This window comes from Canis lupus, chromosome 4 (assembly GCF_048164855.1).
Source record: "Canis lupus baileyi chromosome 4, mCanLup2.hap1, whole genome shotgun sequence".
NCBI classification, from domain to species: domain Eukaryota; kingdom Metazoa; phylum Chordata; class Mammalia; order Carnivora; family Canidae; genus Canis; species Canis lupus.
In genome coordinates, this window is record NC_132841.1 from 58822896 (window position 1) to 58842346 (window position 19451).

General features: G+C 51.1%; 1 protein-coding gene across 3 annotated transcripts in view; it reads left to right on the forward strand.

The window, feature by feature from the left end:
• Nucleotides 1-19451, forward strand: part of ANXA6 (annexin A6) — a 48569-nt gene that overhangs the window by 14358 nt on the left and 14760 nt on the right. For all 3 annotated transcript variants that reach the window (XM_072824452.1, XM_072824454.1, XM_072824453.1), the window contains exons 3-18: nucleotides 1360-1450; nucleotides 2161-2255; nucleotides 2775-2888; nucleotides 3803-3893; nucleotides 4839-4918; nucleotides 6691-6747; nucleotides 7572-7665; nucleotides 8090-8185; nucleotides 9298-9356; nucleotides 10432-10554; nucleotides 11636-11694; nucleotides 13058-13136; nucleotides 14711-14792; nucleotides 16256-16350; nucleotides 16970-17083; nucleotides 19231-19321. In XM_072824452.1, coding sequence (XP_072680553.1) covers nucleotides 1360-1450; nucleotides 2161-2255; nucleotides 2775-2888; nucleotides 3803-3893; nucleotides 4839-4918; nucleotides 6691-6747; nucleotides 7572-7665; nucleotides 8090-8185; nucleotides 9298-9356; nucleotides 10432-10554; nucleotides 11636-11694; nucleotides 13058-13136; nucleotides 14711-14792; nucleotides 16256-16350; nucleotides 16970-17083; nucleotides 19231-19321 — 1420 coding nt within the window. The remainder of the gene's footprint in view (nucleotides 1-1359; nucleotides 1451-2160; nucleotides 2256-2774; nucleotides 2889-3802; nucleotides 3894-4838; nucleotides 4919-6690; nucleotides 6748-7571; nucleotides 7666-8089; nucleotides 8186-9297; nucleotides 9357-10431; nucleotides 10555-11635; nucleotides 11695-13057; nucleotides 13137-14710; nucleotides 14793-16255; nucleotides 16351-16969; nucleotides 17084-19230; nucleotides 19322-19451) is intronic.

The following is a 19451-nucleotide window of genomic DNA, read 5'->3' on the forward strand; positions in this document are numbered from 1 at the left end:
GCCCAGGGGTGTGATCAGGTTGCAGGGGATTCACGGGTGGCGGGAAGAGGGCCGTGTCCCTTTCTGGTCACCCGCCCTGTCAGAACTTTAAATAGCAACCCTGCGCCCACGCATGCATATCTCAGAGGAGCAGCAACTGCAAACATAAACCAAGGAGCACCCAAATATCTGGCCAGGCCGTTCAGTGGGGCCTGGGAGACGCAGGAGATGGTCGGAGGCTCTTTTTTGCAGTGAGCCACCCCCAGTCCTTGCACAGGTTCCCTCCCCTAGATGGAATCGACCTCCACTATTTTCCCAAATTACTCTGCCTCTGTTTTAGGGTATTTATTACCAGCTCTATGCTAATTTGTGTGCTTCTCTCTCTCTCTCTCTCTCTCTCTCTCTCTCTGTCTGCTGAGTCTGAAGCTCATGAAAGACAGGGTCAGGTCTTCTTTCTCCCTGAAACTTCAGCCCTTAGCATTGGGCCTGGCCTAGGCTAAGTGCCCTCTCACCATGCCGTGAGCTCAGTACTCAGGCTCCCGCAGCCCCAGCCACTCTCCTGGCCCCAAACTTCTCTGGGGCCATGGAGCTGACCCACATCTGACTTCTCTGTGAACCAGTCCATTGTGCATTCAGGTTCAATGTCTCAGATCCTCTGGCTCTGCCTCTCCTCCCTTTCACCCCAAGGATCCAGCCAGCTTGTCCTCAGATGCCAGTCTCTAGCTCAGTTCACTGAGCCCAAAGGGCAGCATCTTGTCTTGGCATTGATTCTGAGGGTGGTTCTGGGCTTCCCTTGGGCCATGACCTCACTCTCAGAAGCTGGCAGCTATCAGGTGTCTGGAGCTGGAGAGCAGAGGGGAACAGGCCAGAGATCTGGGCTCTGTGGGACCCCCAGCAAGAGGCTTTCCCTCTTTGGGCTTGATTTCTTTGTTTCTGTGGAATAGATCATCTTAAGTGCTTCTACAAGTTGGAATCACATTAAGGGAGGCAAAAGGGTTTTGTAGACTATAAAGTGCCATAAAAATATAAGGAACTTTTGTTATTCTTGAAGGGATCATTTCTATCCCTCGCATTCAGCCTGGCTTTTTCTTCTCTTTCAGGTCCTGGGAAAGGTAATATAGTCCAGTGGGCTCGATGGAGCCACTGTCCCTTGGGGAAATGGCAATGTCTGTGGGCAGGCTATGTCAGGAGGTACAGAGAGAGTCGTCCGTACCCTTGCCTGGGCTTTCTGTAGTCAGTGATTAATTTTAGGGGAAGGAAACTCAGCCTAGACTCTGCCTATGGCCAGGGTTGAGAGTATGACCTGGGGTTGGAGTTGGGGCTGGGAGCCTTGTTTAAGGCCAAGATCAGCAGTTCACCTTCTGCTTCTTCTCTCCACAGGGTGTCAAGTACCGTGGCTCCATTCATGACTTCCCAAACTTTGACCCCAACCAGGATGCTGAGGCCCTATATACCGCCATGAAGGGCTTTGGTGGGTGCTCAGCCACCAGCAGTGGGGCCCTGGGAAAGGGAGCAGGACTCATGGGAGCTTGGGGGTGTTCCCACATGTGGGCTCAGCCCCGAACCCTCCTGGGGGCGAGGGTTGGGGTGAGGTACTGAGATGGGCTCACTCATTCTTTTGTCTCCTCTTTTTATTATTTTTCATAATTTTATAATGAAATATTTCAGACCAACCAAAAGGTCTAAAGAATAATAGAAGCTTCACCCAAGGACCTGCCACCCACCATGAGAAGTAGCACTTGCCTCCTCATAGAGTTGAAACCTCCTTGGTGGGTCCCCTCCTAAAGCATCACCCCTGCCTTTCCTCTTGGGGGTAACCACTACCCTGAACTTGGTGTTCATTATTCTCTTTTATTTCTCTTGTTGAAACAACCCTGTCTTGGGTGTTAGGATACCTGGGTTTTTCTAAACCTGGTCTCATTTTGAAAGCTAGGGTGAGTCCTTGCTTCTCTTTCAGCCTCAGTTTCCTTATGTGTCTGATGAGGGACTAGATCACAGGCCCTCTGAGCTCAAAATCTGTGGGTGCTGTGATACTTCTCAGTAGGGCCTTAACAGGTCCCCATAGATCCTCCCCCACTGACACCCCCGCCTGATGAACGGGAGGCTGGTGCTGAGGCTGGTGCTGGTGGGCTTCCCGGAGGCAGGTTGAGGTTGGGTCACCAGTGCCCTCCTGTCTTCCAGGCAGTGACAAGGAGGCCATACTGGAGCTCATCACTTCTCGGAGCAACAGGCAGAGGCAGGAGATCTCCCAGAGCTACAAGTCCCTCTACGGCAAGGTAACCATGGCAACTGCTAGGTGGGTGGGATGGGGCCAGGGAGCTGATTTCATTCACCTGTGTGTTCATTCAGGGTCCCTCCTGTTTTACTCCAGCTCAGCCCTCCGTGCTGACAGTTCTGCCCTCCTTTTCTCTTCTCATTAGTCAGATGTGTGGGCATTGTGCTAGGTTGTTGGGGCTCACAGGCGAACGAGACCTGTGGGGTGTCAGCCCTGTGGACCCACAGACAGTGGGAGGGACACTCAGTAAACAAGTGAACCAACAATGCCAGGGAAGAGGCACCGTGCCATGCACCCCCCATTTGCTCACCGTGTGACTTTGGGTGAGTTGCCTGACGTCTCTAAGCCCCTTTCTTAGGGTTGATGGGAGCCCATACCTCCCAGAGTGACCCTTCCATGGGCTTACTTAGCCTGGTGTCTTGCAGGGCAGGTGCTCATTAAATGTGATAAGAATCACATTTAATGAGCAACTCCCCCTCCTCCTCCATCTCCTCTCCCTTCCCCCCCGACCCCCACCCAGGACCTCATTGCTGACTTGAAGTATGAGCTGACAGGAAAGTTTGAACGACTGATTGTGGGTCTCATGAGGCCACTTGCCTACTGTGATGCCAAAGAAATTAAAGACGCCATCTCGGTAAGAAGCGTGGGTCAGTATGTGTGTTGCAAGTGGGGGTGTGATTAATGGGAAGATTCTGGTCTCTGCAGCAAGTATTCAGTGAGGCCTGCACCCACCAGCAGTGTGCCCCACTGCAAGAGGCAGCTTGCTCAAACGCTGTCCCAGAGGGGTGCCACAGTCTCCTCCAGATGGACAGATATGGGACAGATGTTGGTGTGAGACAGGCCTCGTAGAGCGGCCCTTGGCTCAGACCTCAACACAGCAGCTTACAGCCCTGAGGAAGCAAGATGCAGGGGCACAAGGGCAAACTGTGCCCAACTCCCCAACACCAAGGGCATATTAGAGGAGGTCGGGAGAGCAGGCCCAGGGTAGCTTGAGAGGGTGTCACAGAATATGAGAGATCAAGTTGGGCCCAAAAGCTCTGAGGTCATTCCAGGCTAGGTAAGAAAGGTGTGTTCAGGACCTGGGTGTAGCGCAGCCTGGCTGAAGCAAGCAGCGAGGGATCAAAGCTCTTAAATGTACCGGGCACTTTACAGAAGCCAGTTGTATACCTGTGATCTTTGCCTCAGATGAGCTATTCAATATGACTTTATATGTTGGTAAATTTAGCGACGTGAGAGATTGCCTTCTCAACGTCCTTGTGAGTTTGGCAGAGCAACTGGCATCATTTCCATTTTACAGATGAGAAAAGAAGCTCAGAAAGACAATGTTTCTCAATGAGAGGTCACAAAGCAAGCTGCTGGCAGAGCAGGACTAAAACCTATGTCTTTTGATTCTCAGGGCAGCAGCTCCAACTTGGTGCCTAAGAGCTGTGGTGGGAGCACTCTGAGTGTTGAGGGTTTCATAGCTCTTGCCACTCCAGGAACCCAACGCGTGGTTGGTGGTGGCCTCCCATCCCAGTCCTGACTCCTGTGTCCCTTCTGTGCTCCCAGGGCATTGGCACTGATGAGAAGTGTCTCATTGAGATTTTGGCCTCTCGGACCAATGAGCAGATCCACCAGCTGGTGGCAGCATACAAGGATGGTGAGATGGGCGGGAGGGACCATTCAAGACTTTGAGATATGAAATGAGGGTAATTGCAAGGGTGGGGACCCTAAGACTGTGGTGGGCCATCCAACTTCTTCCCTCTTTCCCTCTGATCTGTCCATCATTTCTCCATGTCAGAAATAGCTGCTCTGTGCAGCAATGTTCTAGGTTCTCAGGATATGGTGGTGGGGAGAACCCATGTAGTCCCAGCCTCCTAGAGCTTATAGATTCATGAGGTAACAAGGGATACAGACAATACACAGGTAAACATGATGATGACATGTTGTTACACTATGAAGTAACAAGATTCAGACTTTAATTGGGCAGGACCTGCCTGCCCCAGACAAGTGGTCAGGGAAAGCATGTCTTGGGAGGAAATGAGAAGGAGCCAATTGTGTAAAGAATAGGGAGAAGATCCTGGCAGGCAGAGGGAATGGCAAGTCCAAAGGACCTGGGGCAGAAATGAGTCTGGTAGCCAGTATAAGGCCAGAGTTGGTAGAGGGCAGGACAGGGTCACACAGAGCCTTGCAGGCCAAGAGAAAGGTGATGTTTGATTCCAAGTCCAGCAGGAAGCAGGGGAGCCCATGATCAGAGAGGGCTCTTAGAGTTACTCTTGTTGCTGTTGATTGGAGAGGGAGGGGAGCAAAAGCAGGAGGCACACTTAGAAGCCTGTAGCCACTGTCCAGGTGAGTGACCACAGTACCTGGAGTGGGATAGCACGAGTGGAGATAGAGGGAAGTGGACAGATTCCATCTCCATGTGTCAGGGGTCAGTGCAAAAACCTGTGAAGATACACCCTGGGTCCTTCGATGATCATCCCAGAGACTGGGTTCTGGGATTTGTAACAAATATCTGAATCACCCTGGGGGCAGCAGGGACCTTTATCCTAAATCCCTGAGGTCTCACGGGGATGGGACTAGAGCTTGTGTTCCTTTCCTGCAGCCTATGAGCGAGACCTGGAGGCTGACATCATTGGTGACACTTCTGGCCACTTCCAGAAGATGCTTGTGGTCCTGCTCCAGGTTGGTCCACTATGGGGTCCTCCCTGAAGCTCCAGCAGAGACGCGCAGAGGGCTGTGGGCAACTTTATCCTGTTGCCCCAGACAGAGTGGCTGTGAGGAGTTCCTTGGTGGCTCGTCGGGTATAAAGTCCTCATAAGCTGTGGCCACTCCTGAACTGCCCATTTATCCACGAACTTGAGATGGTTCCTCTCTGGCTCACCTGGCTGTAGAATCCGAGCATCCAGGGTCTGCTGTGTTGCCCCTGGTTTGCATAGGCAGGTGGTCCCGCATTCCCTTTGCACACATCCCTCTTTTGTGCCCAAGAGAATCCTCCATCCTCTCTTCATACCCCCACCCCTCCTTTCCAGGCCTCCCTCTTACCAGCCATTGCTTCCTCCACCCCACCCCTGCAGGCACCCGAGTCACCAGCAGGGATGGGGCATTTCTGGGGCTGCCTGCATGGTGTGTCCCCAGCCAAGCCCTGCTGCTCCTCCCTTCCACCCCCAGAGTACATAAAAAAGGACCATGAAGAGGCTGCAGACTGGCATCCACAGCCGACTTCAATCTGCCAAGTTGTTTTCCCCCCTGGGTTTTCCTACACAATGTGTTTTTTTTAAAAAATACTTTGAGTTAGTTGCTAACATTTAAAAATGAAGAGCTTTTGCTTGAAAGCCAGATTTCTACGTTCCTTTGAATAATAGAAAGTTCTGGCAATAGCAGGCCTGCAGGGGGCTAGAAAACAGCCCCACTCTGCTGCTTCACCACATCACCTGTCCGGCTCCCGGGAAAGCTCCATGACCATGGGCTCTGTGCGGACAGGCATTGAGAAATTTCAAGGCCAGCTCCAAGGACCAAACTTGTAGGGAGCTTTATATAGATATTAAGCCACTTCATTGTTCCTTTCACTTCCTGCCCTCCCATACACATTTCACCCTAGCCGCTCCCAGGTCTTTTTCTTCCATTGCCATAGCAATCCCAGTCCCATATCAAGCAGCTGGGGAATTATCAGAACGTCAGGGATGGGAAAGCCATTTGTTCTGGAGAGGAGAGTTCCAGCTCCTTTTTAACATCTAACGCCAAGTGGGCAGTGCCGCAGCATGGATTATAAATGTGCAGGCTCCGTCATTGTAAGCTCAGTCTCCAAGAGAACCAGGGGCTTTGATATCTGGAGATGCACCATCTAGGGGGAAGAGGAGATAAGCCTAGGCCTGACCCGTACCTACAGAACCACGATGCCCACTAGGGCTGGCCCCGTGCCCTGTGAGTACCATCCTTTGTCAAAGGGGCACAGGGCATGGGTGGAGCAGCAGAAACACCAATAGGATTTGAAGCCTTTTGGATCTCAGGACCCAAGTCTCAGATCCTCACTGGTGAGTTCTTTGGGTTAAGGTGTGAACCCTCAGTAGAACAAAGATGTGCAGACTTCCTACTCCTGCGGTATCATTGTTGGTGGGCATTGTGAGCCACACCAAGGCTTGTGCAGGGTCCTGTTCTCAGTACAGGCTCTGGCTTGCTCTGGGATGGGGCACCTAAAGGGACCTTGTTCATTCTCAGAACACTCCTTCTTTGGTCCCAACTCCAAGGATGAAGGGAAAAGCCAATAGGAGGGACCCTATGATTTCCCGTAAAATAGATGCTTCGGTCTTGGTGCAGTGGCAGCTGTAGGTCACTGCTCCAGGACCCGCCTGGGCCACCGTGCTTTCTTTAGCTCTCCCTGTCTCCACCTCTGGTGTCCAGGCCTTCCCCCCACCTGCAGTATTTGAACCTCATGTCCCTGTATCTCTTCTGCCCAGGGAACCAGGGAGCAAGACGATGTGGTGAGCGAGGACTTGGTCCAACAGGATGTCCAGGTAAACCAGCACAGATGGAGGGCACTGGGGCATGACAGGGGAGCCCCAAAAGTGGGGATCTTGGGGATCCAGGGAAGGGCTGGAGGCGAAGTAATTTGCATCAAATACTAGAATTAACTGACTCACAGCCAGCCTTTTATATGGTGCTTTGTCAAAGAAAGGATTTAAATTGCTTTCAAAGGTATACAACATATATAAAATTGGTGAGATATTTTTTGGAGCTTTTGTCATTTGTTCATCCAGTGAATTAATATGTATTGAATACCTATTATGTGCTGGGCACTCTGCCAAGCACTTGGGGGATCACTAATGAAAAAAATCAGACGTACTGGGACAGATAGGTGTATATTAATCATACAGACACCTTTTTTATGGGTATATCATTACATTCTAGGTGTTTTGTGTCCCACTATGTGCCAGCAACACTGCAGGGGTAGATTCAGAGAATGCGAAGACATAGTCCCTGACTTTGAGGACCCCATACCCTAGTGGGGAGACAGGCATATAAAGATGTTATTATAATATACAGTGGAGCAAAGCAATAAAGAAGCAGGAAACTATAGGAGCTCAGAAGAGAGGAGGAGGGGAAGAAAGAGAACTCGGCTTTGGGGACATCAGGAAGTGCTTTGAGAACAAATGGGACATTTAATCCAGGCATTGAAGGCTGAGTAGGAATTTCCCCAGAAAGAAAGGAAGGGTATACAGGTATATGCAAAGGTCCTGAGGCTACCAATTACTGGTAGTTTAGGGTTCCAGCAGCAGTTGATAAGCTTGGCCAGTGAGTTCTGTCTCCTTTCAGTGAAGTCCTTCCTCTTCCCCTTCAGGACCTGTACGAGGCAGGGGAACTGAAATGGGGAACAGATGAAGCCCAGTTCATTTACATCTTGGGAAATCGCAGCAAGCAGCATCTTCGGTTGGGTAAGTTCCAGAGAAGAAAGACCTACAGCTGTTCCCTTGGGGTTGTGCCAAGAATTCCATTCTTTTTTCCTTTTCTACAAATAGAGCAGGATAGTTACTTCATCTATAATTCAAGTACTGGCACTGATTTTATTAGATAGTGGTTTGTGTAGTCCCTCAGCAAAGTCATTAACAGGATGCTCAGCCTTTCCATCCGAGTACCAATCCTGTCTTCATGTTGGAGTGTGAGGAATACCCAGTGCCTCATGTCATACACAGCATGGCAGCATGGGGGCTGGTGATGTGCATGAACTCCCTGTCAGCTAGCTCCTCAAATACCAGCCCTACCTTCATGGTGGGCACTTTGCTCCTGGCCTTCCCTCCTGAGGTCCTGGTTTCTTCTGTGTTATGGGGCATTCTCAATATCCCTGTCTCTCTGACTCAGTGTTTGATGAGTATCTGAGGACCACAGGGAAGCCGATCGAAGCCAGCATCCGAGGGGAGCTGTCCGGGGACTTCGAGAAGCTGATGCTGGCTGTGGGTATGTCCTGACCTTGCTTTCCTAGGGGCTTTGCGGGATTCTGGGATTCTGGCCCAGGACAAGAGGCCCAGAATGGAAAGGGGGGATTATATGGTATGGGGGCAAGGAAAGAGAAAATCAGACAGGCAGTGAATTCTGAAGGTTGGCCAGGGCAGCATGAAATCAGGGAGGCAGGGAATGGAGCCTCAGGCACTGACTTCCTACCACTCCTTCCCCCAATGCGTGCAGTAGGGCGAGTTAGAGCACTGAGCCTGGGATTGGGGAAATAACCAGCAGGAGAACGGACTTGTGTGGAGCACGTGCTGGGTGCTGTGTGGAGTGTTTGATATTTAAAAAGGACCCAGGAGTGGGCATTATCTCCATTTCACAAATGAGGAAACCACATCTCACAGAGTCTGCATCACTTTGTCAAGGGGTAGTTTTGTAATGACTTGGGGGATATTCTAGGCATGGGGCATGCCAGGAGCTGACTAATCAGTGGTGGGGGTCAAGATTCAAACCCAAGGCTTCTCCCAAATCTGCTGTTGACTTGGAGCAAGTCCCCTGTCCTCAGTTCTCTCCTCTGATAAGTGAGGGCAGAGATGATGGCTTGCCTGACCCCGAAGCTAGACTTTGTAAGGGTCAGTATGTCTGAGGCTGGGTGGGTTGTATGTGTATCTTCTGGGGGAGAGCTATATCCCCAGCCTCATCCTCCTGCCCAGAGTTGTCACCTGCCAACTCTTTCAAACAATCAGGCTCTGGCGTGCTCTGCCAGCAGGATCCAAAGTGATGTAGCTGCCAGTACATTTTTGCTGCAGCAGAATCTAAAGAAACACCTTTTCCAGCTCCACCTGACGCTACCACCTACCTGGCCTAGTTCCCTGCAAACCCCCAGAGGACTGGAAAGATGAAGTGGGCTTTAAGATGCACAACCCAGTTGTGCCCAGTTACTGATTTCTTTATGCCCTGGGTTTGTGTTAAAAGTGGGTGAGACCTCAGGTTATCAGGAACTTGGGTTCTTCCGGGGTTTGTACTTGGTGGTCCCCAAGGGGTAAAAACAAAGAAGGGGTCCGGCCACCCCAACCCATCCAGAGGCAGCCAGAATAACTCTACCTCTTCCTCCCTCTTCTCAGTGAAGTGCATCCGGAGCACCCCAGAGTATTTCGCTGAAAGGCTCTTCAAAGCCATGAAGGTGTGTAGTGGGGTCAGTGGGGATAAGTTTGTAGGAGGGGGTCTCTCCCCAGCCCCACAGGACTGTAGAGCCTCTGACAAGTCTTTAGGACCCGCTAGACAAAGAGAGCCCTCCCTCAGGGGATCGGCCACAGTAGAGAGTGCTGGTGCTTTTCCCAGGTGAGCTCCCAAGCCTGGGATGCTGTTGGGTCATATACCTGTCTACCCTGATACCTGCTCTGACCTCATGATTGATCACAGGGTGTTAAGACAGCCTGCACTTGATTCACCCAGCCAGATGGGCTGGAAGCCCACACATTTCAAAAATATTAATTAGCTGGAATGCTTATGTACAGTATATGTAGATTAGACCACTTTGGAAGATGCTTGTTATTATCTATTAAGGCTCATGCTGTTTATCCCTGTGACCCAGTGATTCTACTCTGGACGTGTACCTGAGCACACCGATTCCCACTATTTTGCACATGGGACACACAGAAACTGATGATGATTCCAGAGCAAAACAGGGTACATGAATGCAGTCATTTGTTGCCAGAGGCCATAGACCTGAGGCCCGGGAGCCCAGGCCTTTCTGGCCCTATGTGGCCATCCCACAAGGACAAGTGGACTATGGCCCCTTCACTGTCTTTCATTGTGCCAGAGTGAGGTCGTACAGCTCAGCCCCTGAGAGAAGGTTCCTGTGTGCATGCATTCATAAGAATGCTCATGGCATTGTCCACGTTAGGAAAAAATTAGAAACAATCCCATGTCGGTCAGGGGTTGCAGGAGAAATAAATGCAAAGTGGTGTTATATACAGCGGTCCAAGATGTACTAATGTAAACGATATATGCTTAGAGTTACAAAGTTATGGTAAAATGATAAGGGAAACCAAGGACAGGCCTGAGGTATGAGAGGGAGGAAGGAACTCAAAGCGGGAGGGATGCATAGGGAGCTTCAGGGGGAATGGCAATGTTTTGTTTCTTTTGTTCTTAATTTTAATGTTTTATCACAAAAATTGTATTTCAACTAAGCTGGGGGCTGGTAGCACTCTAGCCTCCTCTCAGGTTCCTGTCCCCTGTACCCACTTGTCTTCCAGGGCCTGGGGACCCGGGACAACACCCTGATCCGCATCATGGTCTCCCGTAGCGAGCTGGACATGCTTGACATTCGGGAGATATTCCGGACCAAGTACGAAAAGTCCCTGTATAGCATGATCAAGGTGAGCGGAGCTAACAGGGTACAGAGAGGAACAGAGGGCTTGGGAGCCACTCCCAGGGGAAGAGAACTGCCCCAGGAAGCTGGGAGTCTCTTGGGAATTCCAGGAGCCCTCACCTCGTGGCACATTCTGAGAATGTAAGGCAATTCAACGGAGAAGTAAGCGTCTGGCTCTGGCGGCGCTTGTGAGTCACAAAGCCCCAAAGGAAGGCGGAGCTTTGTTAGGAAGGGCATGCAGGCGGAATTAAGGATGAGGACTCCATCCCAAGGGCGGTGAGAGTTCAGGCTTCGGAAGATGGGGTGGGGGGTGGGGGGGAACTTGGCCCCAAGACAGGAGATTTATGATGACTGGAGTGCCCAGCCCTTGACACTTGGCCAAGACACAAATAGAGTTGAGATTTTTTTCTTTGGGCAGCAAGTGAGATAAAGCTTTATGAATTCCAGCTACGTTCCCTGAAGTATGTTTCCAAAGAGGAATTTTACAGGTGTTACATGCAAAATGTTTCATGGGAAATGTTGGGAAAAAAACTAGTAAAGGCAGCTGGTTTACTTCAGAACTTCTCATGGCCTTTAATATGTTAAATCCATCATGAAGCTCCAAGAGGGGTATAAGATACGCTGCATATGTTTGTTTGGGTTTGGCATTTCCCAGTGTTTTTTGTTCATGAAGCCCTATTTTTGTGGAATATTTCACTTGGGAGGGCCAAGCTGGGGATTATCTGGGGGTAGAGGTGTGCTGGGGCTGGCTTGCCCTGCCTTGGGAGAGCAGCCAGCGTTTCCTCTGCATTTTGCGTTCGGTGAAATCATATTGGTGGTTTGAAATTATCCCTTGATGGATGGATTTACACCACAGAGATTCCCAACTATTGCAAATCAGGGCTTTTCTACCCCCCACCGCCACCACCCCCACCGAGAGTCAGTACCACTGGTTGGAGGGCTCAGCTACCCCCAAACCAGAAGAGAGTCAAGGCTGCCATGAGTAAGTGTTCAGCCCTCCCCTATTTGAGGCTATGCAGAACCTTCCCTCCTTGTCTGAGGGGAGCTCAGGAGTGAGTGAGAAGTAACCTTTCTCTCCTTCTCCCCAGAATGACACCTCTGGCGAGTACAAGAAGGCTCTGCTGAAGCTCTGTGGGGGTGATGATGAGTAAGTGGCTCCCAGGCCCCAGGCGGGAGGGAGTGGCCCCCGGGGGTGGCAGGCCTGGGCTCTCCTGGCCCTCATCCTGATGGATGGATGTATGGATGGATTGGATGATCTTGGGGATCCCTCGGTGCCAGGAGCAGTGCACAGGTGAAAGTCTGTACGTGTGAACGGGCATGTGCTGTCCCAGACGCAGAGGTGTCTGCTCTTGTGAGCTTGGAAAGTCAGTCTGGGGGACGTGACTAGGAATCAGAATATGAGGGTCCAGGTCCTGCTGCATCATAGCAGCTTCTCAGTTTCATTGTCTGTTCAATGGGAAAAATACAGGTGCCTGCTTTGCATACTCCTTTACTCAGCTTGTTTGTAACAAGTACCTCCTGTGAGCAGGCCTTGTCGGGGAGCACTGGGGAAGCCCACAGCCCCGTGAAGCAAACAGGCCAGAGTTGATGTGCGCGGTGGTCCTGGGATGGGGAAAGCAGATGTGCCTATGAACGCACACATCAGGGCACTCTACCTCTCCTGGAGGTGGAGAAGTAGAGCCTGAGGAGGAAGGTGAGGAAGAGGAGGAGGTGAAGACAAGGTCTGAAGGAGGGTGGGAGGAGGACAGGCTTAGGGATGCCTGGTACATTTCTGTAACTGATGCCAAACTTTTGCAGAGTGAGAGGAGGAGACTTGCAGGAAGAGAGGAGGCTGAGCAGTGGGAGGGGCCTGGGGCCTCCTCCTAGCAGAAGAACCTCTGCTGGGGGGAGTGGGGAGCCGCCAAAGAGATTAAATTGGGCATAACTTGACCTGATTTGTATGCTAGGAGGGGAGCTCTAGGTACTCTGGGTTTCCCCTCCCAAAGCTTATAAGGATCCAGGTAAGTAAGAGATAGGAGAACGTCCTGTTAGCCTCTGGCAAGTGCCTTGGGGGCTGATTTAAGTTCTGCAGACATTTACTGGGCACCCAGTATACCCAGGTGCTTTGCAGGAGGAGATATTGAGGTGACAGGGCCATAAGCTGGTCACTGACTTGTTTGAGAGGGGAGACTCGGATAGCAATCACTCAGATCATAAAGAAGAAAGGAGGTCAGAGGACTCAAGAAATCCTATTCTGCTTGGAATTTGGGGCCAGGAAGGCTCCCGGGCAAAGCCGCATTGCAAGGGGTCTCAAGAGAAGGTAGAAGGTTCTCAGAAATGGAGGGGAGGGCTCTGAATGGATGAGTCTAGAGAGAAGGTAAAGAAAGCGAAGCGGCTTTCCTTAAGGGGTGTGTGTGTGTGTGTGTGTGTGTGTGTGTGTGTGTGTGTGTACGTGGCCGTGTGTTGTATGTGTGGAGCGTGGCCCACGATGACGTTCCCTCCTGTCCTCTCCCCGACCCCCTCCATTCCAGTGCTGCTGGCCAGTTCTTCCCGGAGGCAGCGCAGGTGGCCTATCAGATGTGGGAGCTTAGTGCAGTGGCCCGAGTAGAGGTCAGACCCTCCCCACCTCCTGCTTGACCTCTTGACCACAAGCTTCCAGTCTTCTGCTCTCGCACCTTCCTGCTGCTCTGGTTGGCACCCAGCTGCCCCCTGGTGGCCAACCCGAGACACTGGTTCTCACATCTGAAGCTTCCTTGTCTCTTAGGAGTGAGGAGTTGGTGGGTGGGCACTCTGGTAGGCATCTAATTCCTGCATCACCTTCTAACCCGCTGGGAAGTGTCCTGGCCCACTCACTACTAACAGGGCTTGCTGAATGGAGACATGTCTGGTTCTGGGGAGGGGCCTGTGTCATCCTGGGTCAGACCGTTGGCCTCTGGAGGCATGAATACAGAACAGAGGGGCACCTCTAGGTGTACTGGATGGCTCAAGGTTGTTCTGACCATCGTGAGACCCAAGGTCCACAGAAGTACTTGGGGCAAACCATTCCGGGGACTGGTAACACTTGGGCCATGTGAAAACATTTGGAACCTTGCATTCTCTCTATTACTTACTGAGCCATTTTTGGCAGGTCCCTACCTCTTTCTGGGCCTCTGTCTCCATCTTCAGGATAAGGTGTTAGACACAGCAAGCTCAGTGCCTTGCAAGGGCTCTTGAGCTCTGATGTTCTAGAACAGCATTTCCCAAATTATGAGGCAAGAACTGTCATTGCGGGTGACCTTAAATTATATAAGAAATGAATTAGTTTGGGTGAGAGGAGCCTCCATGGCATTAAAGAACACCAAACTCACATAGCGAGAGAGCTACTCCTTTTTTATTTCATCCACCTTGCTCATTCCGTCAAAGAGAGAGTCTTGGTTTGGTGCCACACTCACTGGCTTTCCTTTTTCACAAACAGAACTGAGAGAGCTAGCTTCAAGTTCAGAGCATTTGACAAGCAGCAGCATCTCATTAAATTTGGTGGTATTTGGCACCGTGGTTTTTTTTTTTCTTTATTGCATTTGTTTGCATGGGCTATCATCTCTTTATGGCACATAATACCAGTTTTCTCTATATGAAGTGATTTAAAAATTATCTTCATTCATTAATTTATTTTGTGAATATTTTTTGAGTGCTTACTTCATTGTAGGCACTTGGGACATAAAGTTGAATTAAGTAAAAATATTAAGAAACAGTGCAGGGTGTATGCAAATAGGGAAATACTGAAAACCTCACTTAGGAGTGATTGAAGTTTGGGAGATCCTGTTCTGGTATTTCAGAATTCTGGTTGCCTTTTCAGGCTTGGGCAGGGGGCTCTGGAAGAGGCAGGAGAGCCTTGGGGACAGGGCAGGATTCTGAGGGACGGGGGAGGCCCCAGTGCAGCTAGGATGGAGCTGACTCCTGGGGCAGGAAGCTGGCTTGAACAGCACTTGCCCTGCTCCTAGCCTGGGTCTGTCTCTCGTCCTCTCTCTCTCTCAGCTCCAGGGTAGGGGGTCTGTCTGCTGTGCCTTCACCCCTGCCTCTTTCCCCTCAAGCTGCTTGGTTTGGAGCTCGTGGGGAAAACTTCCCCTCTCTTGCATGCGCCTCTCTTGGCCTGGCCCCCAGGGGGGCCTCCAGACACCTGCTGAGTCTCTTTCTGCCTCTTGCAGCTGAAGGGAACTGTGCGTCCAGTGGATAACTTCAACCCTGATGCAGATGCCAAAGCGCTGCGCAAGGCCATGAAGGGACTTGGTAAGGGCACATGAAAGGGCTGGGTTGGCCTCTGGGGCAGCAGGTGGGGCATGTTTGGCAGTGGGCCAGGCAGGAGTAAGAGCTGAGGCCTCAAACTAGGATCCACAGAACGAGGAGGATTTTATGTGAGTCTCTACCCTCCCGAGGAGAGTCTTCGCTCCCTGAGTCTAGGTAGGAGGGGGGTTAGGGGGTTTGTAAGGAACTAGGCACAAAGCCCTTCCTAGAGACCAAAGGTGTCCCCAGCCTCTCAGGAACAGTGTCCTGGTGTAGAAGAAGGTATTAGGTCATAAGGCTTAAGGTCATAAGGGTTCTTGCCCTGGCTTTGCCTTAGATTCACTGTGTGACTTTGGGCAAATCCTTTAATGCCTCCAAGGGTCCATTTCGCCAGGTGTAAAGTTAAGAGATACAGACCCAGTTCTGGGATGGAGGGTACCCCCTGCTGGTTACCTCTTTGAGACCTCCATTTGGAGCTAGTGGGAAGAAGTACTCTATGGGTGGGTGCCCTGTTCTCAGAAAGGTCAGCAGGGACAGAGGATACAGGTGTGGCTTCCATTATGCTTCCCCTCCTCTCCACCCCTCCTCTCCGCCCCACCCCACCCCTGCCCATCTAACCTCACCTCCCTGGGGCCTTAGCTTAAAGTCCTCCCCTTTTGGGCCTCATCTTCGTTTGTCTCTTGGGAAAGATAATATCTACCGAGCATATCTATTACTACTAGATGACAGGTGTAAGTGTCCTTTTGTTTTTGTTTTTTTAAGATTTTTAAAAATTCATTTATTGATGAGAGAGAAAGAGAGAGAGAGGTAGAGAGAGAAACAGGCTTCCTGCTCTGCAGGACTCAATCCCAGTACCCTGGGATCATGACCTGAGCCAAAGGCAGACACTCAGCCGCTTAGCCACCCAGGTGCTGCTGTAAGAGTCCTTTTGAAAGGTGGGTGCTGGGTCTGAGGTCGAAGGGATTAACCTGAGAGGCTGGAGGTGGTGTCCTGATGTCTTCCAGAGTTGACATCTCCTTCTATAGTGGTTACAAGGACTTAGGCTCCAGCTCCCAGGGAGTTGACGAGAAAGCACACAGAGGGCCCTGTGGGATTTAGATTGTCAGGTCGAAGGATCCCTTAGTAACTATCTGGCCTCTTCATGGCATAGATGTGGAAATTGAGTCTCAGAAAGGGCCAGGACTTGTACATTCATGACCAGAACCAGGGCTGGAACTCAGAAGCCCTGACTACTCAGCACAGGGCTCTCGGCTCTTGTGGGGGTCTCCGTTCAGCTAGTGAGCCGACAGAAGGAGGTGCAGGGAGGAACGCCAGTAAAGTGGGCAGCTTGGGCCAGAGGCAGGGCTCCTGTAGGGGCTTGGGAGTGCTAGCCAGCCTCTACGTGACAAAGACTGGCACAGCCCATGGGGGGGATGTGGGGAGGCTGGGCCATGGGCCTTCCTCTGATGCATGGGGCTTTGCTGACTTAGGGACCGACGAGGACACCATCATCGACATCATCACACACCGCAGCAACGCCCAGCGCCAGCAGATCCGCCAGACCTTCAAGTCACACTTCGGCAGGGTGAGGCCTCGGCTGGGGCCCCACACCCACCCCGCCCCCAGGGTTGGCCTGTCACAGCCGGCTCTGCACAGCTGGGTGCCCAGTCTTCATGGCCCTGGTGCCCTGTGGTCACGTGTCCTTGGAGTGTCCCCTGCCCTGGTTTGGGGCTGCCTGCAACGCATTCTCTCCATCCCCTGGTTCCTTGTGATCAACCCTTGTGGAAATGGCTCAGCTTGATGAGGCTGAGATGAGGGACATGAGTTGTTTTCATGCAGCATTTTCTGGATCTCGAAATTCCAGAGGCTTCAACACCCTAAGGCCATGTCAGTGATTCTTGTGCCTTAGCGGCAAGCTGGCGAACTTCCCCCAGGGTGGGAATGATGTCCTCGGGCACTGCCCCCTTTCCTGTCAGTCTCCTTGCCTGCAAGGATGGTGGGTCTTCCTGCTGCTTGGGTTTTTTTTTCCCCCTGCCCTCTTCGATGTCCTCTAAATAGTAAACATCAGCAAAGACAGACACAGGCTCTCGCTATGCCCTGCGTTCACATGGAGCCCCTGTTTCCACATTCAGTACCTCCTCCTTGTCCTGGGTCACACATGAGCACGTGCTGATAGTGGCATGACCTCAGCCCTGCCTTTGTAGGACTTGATGGCTGATCTGAAGTCTGAGATCTCCGGAGACCTGGCAAGACTGATTCTAGGGCTCATGATGCCACCGGCCCATTACGATGCCAAGCAATTAAAGAAGGCCATGGAGGTATGACATGGGCATCAAAGGGATGGGATTCAGGCTGCGGGTGCTGGAGAGGCATAGGTGCTCCCTACAAGCCCAGGTGTGGGTTTGCTGTAGCTCCCTCGCAGAGCCCTTCCCACACCCGATTCAAACTAGCATGAACGGCAAAGGTTGGTTCCCATAACTGAAAGGTATAGCACTCCATCTGGTTTTAGACATGGCTGAGCCAGGGACTCAAATAATGTTCTATGGACTCTTGTCTCTCCCTTACCTTGGTTCTTTCTCTTCTGTGGTGGCTTCACTCTCAGAGAGTCTTTCTCCTTGTGGTAGTAGGCTGACTTGTGTATGTCCTACCAGCTAGCACCTCTGTTCCTTCCTCCTAGGAGTTAAACCAAAGTCTTGGCTTCTACTCTGGTTGATTCAAGTGAGGTCACACGCCCAGTAATCAGTGATGTCAGAGGGATCTGAAGGAGCAGCTAGAGGAAGCAGGATGGAGCTGGAAGGAAAACCTTAGCAGTTGGAGTCTATTCTAGTCCGGCCCTGCTACTAATACAATATGTAATGTTGGACCACTTACACTTTCTAAGCTTCCATGCCTTCAGCTGTGAATGGAGAGCAGTCATCCTGGCCCTTCAAACATTGGAGTGGGTCAAGCAAGGTCATGGGAATGAAGGGCACCATTAACTCTGAAGACCTGACCTTGCAATTGATTAGTAAGAAAGGATGTGATGTCCTGGCCCAGCTGTCACAGGAGCTGCTTTGCCTCTCAGGGCACCAGTTGTACCAGGGGCTCCTCTCCTGTGTTAGGAGCATATGGTAACCCATCCTGGGCTACGTGTATTAGCTACGTGTCTCATCAACCCTCAAGGCAAGGCTGTTATCTTGTCCCCATTTTACAGATGAGGAAAGTCAGGCTCAGAGGCTAAGTCACTTGATCAGAGTCACAGCACTAGGAGATAACAGCTGGGATTCAGACCAACTCCATCTGACTCTGGAGCCCGACTCGACAACCATAGGAAACCATGAGGGCTTTGAGGGCTTCGGGTCCCTAGAGGATTAACAAAAGAACAGACCTTCTCTGGGCAAAGCAAATTGAGGTTATTGTCCTCTTAAAATGCCAAGACAAAAAAAGCAAATGGTTTGAGAGCACAGAGTTTAGAAGTTGAAGGGACCAGGGAGCCAACCTGACCTAACCTTTCCCATTCTTGTACTTCACCAACGGGAAACCCAGGAAGGCGCCATACCACCTGTGAGGTAGGAGAAGGGTGGGGCTAGATCTTGTCTTAGAATGCTCTGGGGGTCAGGCTGTCTCCCCCACTTGCCTGCTTTTAGTAAAGAGCCTATTAAAAGCTCAGCCAGCCTCAGTTTCCTTCAGGTCTGGAAGCCAATGGACTGGCCACCCCACAGGCAGTAAATCCAAGGGCAGTGCATATGCCTTACTTTTTTTTTTTTTTTTTTAGAGTTGTGGCCGCAGTGGCTTCTGCAGGGACTGGCATATTGCAGGTGTTTCATGCATATTTGAATCTGTCAATGAGTCCATTTTGTTCACCTCCCTCCCCTCCTCTTGCTGCTCCAAGTGAGGACCTTGGAATAGTGCTTTCCCCAAGCTGTCTCAGACCAGAGGACCTAATGTACCTGTCCCCATATCACTCCTCAAATCCGAGTATCAACAAAGACAGCATGTTCTTCCCTTAGTGCACAAAACCTCTTCTCTTCTGACAAAATAATATCTGAGAAAATCTACACAGAGCAAAAAAGAAGAAATGAGAAATCGCCTATGAACTTTTACCCACCCAGAGACCACTGTTACACTGCAATGCATGACCTCCATTCTTTTTATATACTTACACATAAATGTTTATATTCAGACACATGTGTGTATGCCTTTTTATATACACATACCTCTCTATACCACGTATTCTTTTCTTTTTTATTTTTTATCCAAAGCAATTCTCATGGGAGGTTCTGGAAATCCTGACAGGCTGGCATGTAACCCCCCTAACTATTCTGTCTCTGGTCTGGAGATAAGGAGAAAATCCAGGAAGCCTTGGTGGTCTGAGTGTTTGCCTCCTGGGTGGTTTCTTGGAACAGGGGTCTTCTTGGCCAGGGCCCCTCAGGCCTCTGTATGGGGGTCAGGGCTGTGGTTCAAGCTTCCTGTCTTGACATTCTAGGGAGCTGGCACGGATGAAAAGGCTCTCATTGAAATCCTCGCTACTCGGACCAATGCAGAAATCCGGGCCATCTGTGAGGCCTACAAGGAAGGTAAGGGTGGGAAGCCTCAGGCCCAGTACTGCTGAGAAGTGGTGGGAGGAGAGTCCCCTTACCCCATGGCTCTGCCCATCTCCCCTCTCTCAGGCATGAGGCTTTGCTAAGCCCCTGGTCGTGCCCGGCC